Raw genomic sequence first — 4,577 nt, forward strand, 5'->3', positions numbered from 1 at the left:
TTTATCTGTCTCTCCAGCTCTCCCCGTTGGTAACACTCTCTTATCTCTCTCTCTTTCCCTCTCTCTCTATATCTCACTCTCTCTCTCCAACTCGCCTTATGTCCAAGTATCTCTCATTATGTTTGAATATCTCTCTCCATCTCTCCTAATGTCCAGGTATCTCTCCGTATCTCTCCGTCTTTCTCCTTATGTCACTTTCTCTCTCTTATCTCTCTCTCCAGCTCTCCCCGTTGGTCATTCTCTCTTCTCTCTCTCTCTCTCTCACTCTCTCTTATCTCTCTCTCCAGCTCTCCCCGTAGGTCACTCTCTCTTCTCTCTCTCTCTCAGTCTCTCTCTTATCTCTCTCTCCAGCTCTCCCCGTACGTCATTCTCTCTTCTCTCTCTCTCTCTCTCACTCTCTCTTATCTCTCTCTCCAGCTCTCCCCGTAGGTCACTCTCTCTTCTCTCTCTCTCTCTCACTCTCTCTCTTATCTCTCTCTCCAGCTCTCCCCGTAGGCCACTCTCTTCTCTCTCTCTCTCTCTCTCACACACACACACACACTCTCTCTCTTATCTCTCTCTCCAGCTCTCCCCGTCCCCCACTCTCTTCTCTTTCTCTCTCTCCCTCTCTCTCTCTCTCTCTCTCTCTCTCTCTCTCTCTCTCTCTCTCTCTCTCTCTCTCTTTCTCTCTCTCTCTCCCTCTCTCTCTCTCTCTCTCTCTCTCTCTCTCTCTCTCTCTCTCTCTCTCTCTCTCTCTCTCTCTCTCTCTCTCTCTCTCTCTCTCTCTCTCTCACTCACTCTCTCTTTCTTATCTCTCTCTGCAGCTCTCCCCGTAGGTCACTCTCCTCTCTCTCTCTCTCTCTCTCTCTCTCTCTCTCTCTCTCTCTCTCTCTCTCTCTCTCTCTCTCTCTCTCTCTCTCTCCAACTCACCCTATGCCCAAGTATCTCTCTTTATGTTTGTGTATCTCTCTCCATCTCTCCTAATGTCAGACTCTCCAATGTCTCTTTCTCTTTTTTTTCCTCCCTAACGTCAGGCAACCCTCCTTATGCCCAAGTAGAGAAGACGGAACGAGGCAAACTCGCCTATAAAGCTCCCCGTCCACAGGCTTGGACTCCACCAAGAAAACGGGAATAAGAAGAGGTTGAACTACAGAAACCAAGAGGAAAAATGGAAAAAAGAAACCACTTCATTCCCGCGATCCTGGCTTTCACCATGGCGATCTCTCTTGCCGCCGCCGAAGTCTCGGACGAGTGCGCCAGAGAGAGCACGCACGGCTGCTACAATAAGCCGGAAGCGCTGAAGCTGAAGGTGGTCGCCATCTTCGTCATCCTCGTTGCGAGCATGGCAGGCATCTCCCTCCCTCTCTTTTCTCGCCTGCTGCCCGCTCTCGCCCCGGAGAAGAACCTCTTCGTCGTCGTCAAGGCCTTCGCCTCCGGCGTCATCCTCTCTACGGGATTCATGCACGTACTTCCCGACTCTATCGACAGTTTGCAGTCCAAGTGTTTATCCTCCTCCGTTTGGCAAGAGTTCCCCTTCTCGACGTTCATCGCCATGGTCTCTTCTGTGAGCACGCTCATGATGGAGTCCTTCTTCATGGCCGTTCATCGCCGGAGGCAGCAAGCCAAGGTAGACGTCATTGAAGGAGAAGGAGTCGCAACTGTGGCTCCCGTGTCTCACGTGCACGCTCACGCTCATGAACATTTTGTCGCCGTATCGCCCTCGTCAGGGACAAAGGAAGAGAATTCGGAGGCCACCCTTAGGAGGAACCGCGTCATAGCCCAGGTCTGTTTTCTCTAAATTTCTCAAATTCGATACATTCGGAATTTTGTTTTCTTACACTTGTCTGTGATTATATTCTTGTCTAGTTTGATCTGTTTTCATGGCTTGTATAGTATTTCCGTTTTTCTATGATGATGGATGGCATGTCCTTTTGCAAATGGAAAGAAGTCATAACATTCTAATTCTACATCCAGAAAAAACTACTCTTCCAGTCGCTATGTGGATACTACGGGTTAAAAACTTTCATATTATAAACAAGGAAATATATGGGCGTGTGTTATTCCTCGCAGATTTAGTCATGGGGGAGACGCGTAGAATAAATTTATGTGACTGCCTTATTCAGAAAAGTATGATGATATCTGAAGCGATTGACGAGTTGAGAGCTTGGTGTTTTTTCAGGTTTTAGAGATGGGGATTATTGTACACTCCGTTGTAATTGGGCTTTCCATGGGAGCTTCTCAGAGCCCCTGCACCATCAAGCCTTTGATCGCTGCTCTTTGTTTCCATCAGTTTTTTGAGGGGATGGGCCTCGGTGGTTGCCTTGTCCAGGTATGCGCTGGTACCATCAACAGAATTTTATGTTGATAAGAATTTATGTTATTACTGTCGCCCATTATTAGTTTGCGCTTAATAAAAGAAAATTATAATTTACTAGCACGGGGCATCAGACAGCTCATATACATACAATTAGTTGTAATGTGTTCACGTACTACGCTGTTTAATCTTGTGCCGTGATAGTTTATTGAATCGCTTACAGGCTGAGTACAAGACCAAAATGAAGATAATAATGGTGTTTTTCTTCTCCGTCACCACGCCTCTTGGCGTCGCGTTGGGAATCGGCCTTTCTAATATCTACAGCGACAACAGCCCCACGGCGCTCATCGTCATCGGCGTTCTAAACGCATGCTCTGCCGGGCTGCTTATTTACATGGCGCTTGTAGATCTGCTGGCAGCAGATTTCATGGGACCAAAGTTGCAGGAAAGCATCAAGCTCCAAGGATGGGCATATTTGGCCGTCCTTCTTGGCATGGCTGGCATGTCGTACATGGCCAAGTGGGCTTAGTCTTTAAGCCACCGGGTCGACGCGGCATGGTTATCAATATCAAATCATAATGCATGTATACTATGACAAGTATCTGTATTCCTATCTCCATATATCTCCAGCCTTCCGTGGAATCATATGAGGGAAAAAAAAAAATTATACCGTGATGTGCTTAAAAAAACATCCATACAACGCCTCTCACCAATGAAAATGAGCCTACGTTGTTACGTCAACGTCTTCACATCAATAATAGGTAGGGTGGTTTAATTGTGTGCGCCATCACTGAGACGCGTGTTATTTAAAAGCCAAATGAGAAAAAATCTTGGTGGAAAAAGTTTCAGAAGTGATGAGTTTTTCACGTGCCCTGTAAATTATCTGAATTAAAAGAGAAAACAACCAATTGATATCAAGCAGACTGTGCAGTAAGTCTAATAAACTACTCTATCGTTGTTATTCTTGGGTGTAATTCCACAATCTTGTGATATTGGTTATTTAAGTACTCTGTATACCAACACAAGTTGTAAGAAGCTTTTGTTCAGTTTTACCTTCTAATTCTCCGGGAAAATGGTTCACTGAATTGATCAATAGTTAAATCCCTAAGTGGTATTAATCCTAACACAAATCAGATATATTCAAATCCCTATTGTGTAGCTGGATGTTTGTGGACAACCTTTGTGTAAGTGGTCAACAAAGGTGATTGTCAAGATGGGATTGTTTGACGTTGGTATGATAGGAGTATGTCTCAAGAAATTAGATGCATCAAAATCTCTGTTCAGGGTAATGGAAATATCGGAGAAGACATTCTCTAATGATCTCACCACACATCAATAATACCTCAAAGAACTAATTAGCATGAGTGGTAACCATACCCTAAGTCCTTAGGTAGTCACACACAGATGAAGGGTTATACATAACAGACTTGACATATTCCTTTACTAATGCACACGGTGTAGCTTGACATCCAATGAGCTGGAAACTCAACCTATTTTTTGGATTCAATGATTGTTCATAAAGTAATCTATAAGTTGATATAGTTAAATAGTAAACTTGTATAATAGATGTTATAGGCAATATAAAGTTATTAATTAAACAAATACATAGGCTTCAAGGGAAACACACATAAGATTTTAGGTTTTGGTGGATATTTTATAAATTAGGGGATTTTTTAAAGTTTCTCAATGATGAGGACTTTTATGAATTTTTCATATTTCTTACTAAGTTTGTCTTCCTACAGTATCTATAAAATTGTGTTTCTATCAAGTCTACAATATCTTGGAAATTTTCTTATCATGTCCACAGTATCTAGCAAATTATGTTACTTCAGCACAGTCCAACAGAAAGAAGAGGATATATAACACTCTGAAAATTGCATGGATATAAGTATGCATTAAATAAATTTAATCTACATGAAGAAACTCATCTAAAGAACCAACATACAGCATACTTCATATATGGTGAGGTGAAATTTTTGGTTTGTCCACTTTTTTTGTCGGTCTATGTTTTTTGTTTGTAGGTCCATGTTTTAGTCCATATTTTATTGAGTGGTTCAGTTCGAATCATTTCAATCAAAGCCATGAATTCCACCTCAATTGTATGTTAGTTTCAAGCCAACAAGTGGAGGTTTCAACTCCACCCAAAGTGGTTTCGTCAACTTTTATGTTAGTTTTATTTTTCAATCCAATTCCAATATTTTTTCTCCCAAACAAGGTATCGTCTTAGATGTGTTTGTATTCGGTGGGAATAATTTTTTGTATCGCTATTTTTTTATGTTAAACG

The 4,577-nt window shown here is 42.5% G+C and overlaps 1 protein-coding gene across 1 annotated transcript; it reads left to right on the top strand.

Moving 5' to 3' along the window:
• Positions 1-1,110: 1,110 nt before the first annotated feature.
• On the top strand, positions 1,111-2,985 carry LOC144707631 (fe(2+) transport protein 1-like). Its single transcript, XM_078580837.1, has 3 exons — positions 1,111-1,762; positions 2,159-2,308; positions 2,517-2,985. The coding sequence occupies exons 1-3, from the start codon at positions 1,148-1,150 to the stop codon at positions 2,820-2,822; spliced, it is 1,071 nt and encodes a 356-aa protein (XP_078436963.1). The 5' UTR covers positions 1,111-1,147; the 3' UTR covers positions 2,823-2,985.
• The last annotated feature ends 1,592 nt before the right edge of the window (positions 2,986-4,577 follow it).

Source organism: Wolffia australiana, chromosome 9 (genome assembly GCF_029677425.1).
Source record: "Wolffia australiana isolate 7733 chromosome 9, ASM2967742v1".
NCBI classification, from domain to species: Eukaryota; Viridiplantae; Streptophyta; class Magnoliopsida; order Alismatales; family Araceae; genus Wolffia; species Wolffia australiana.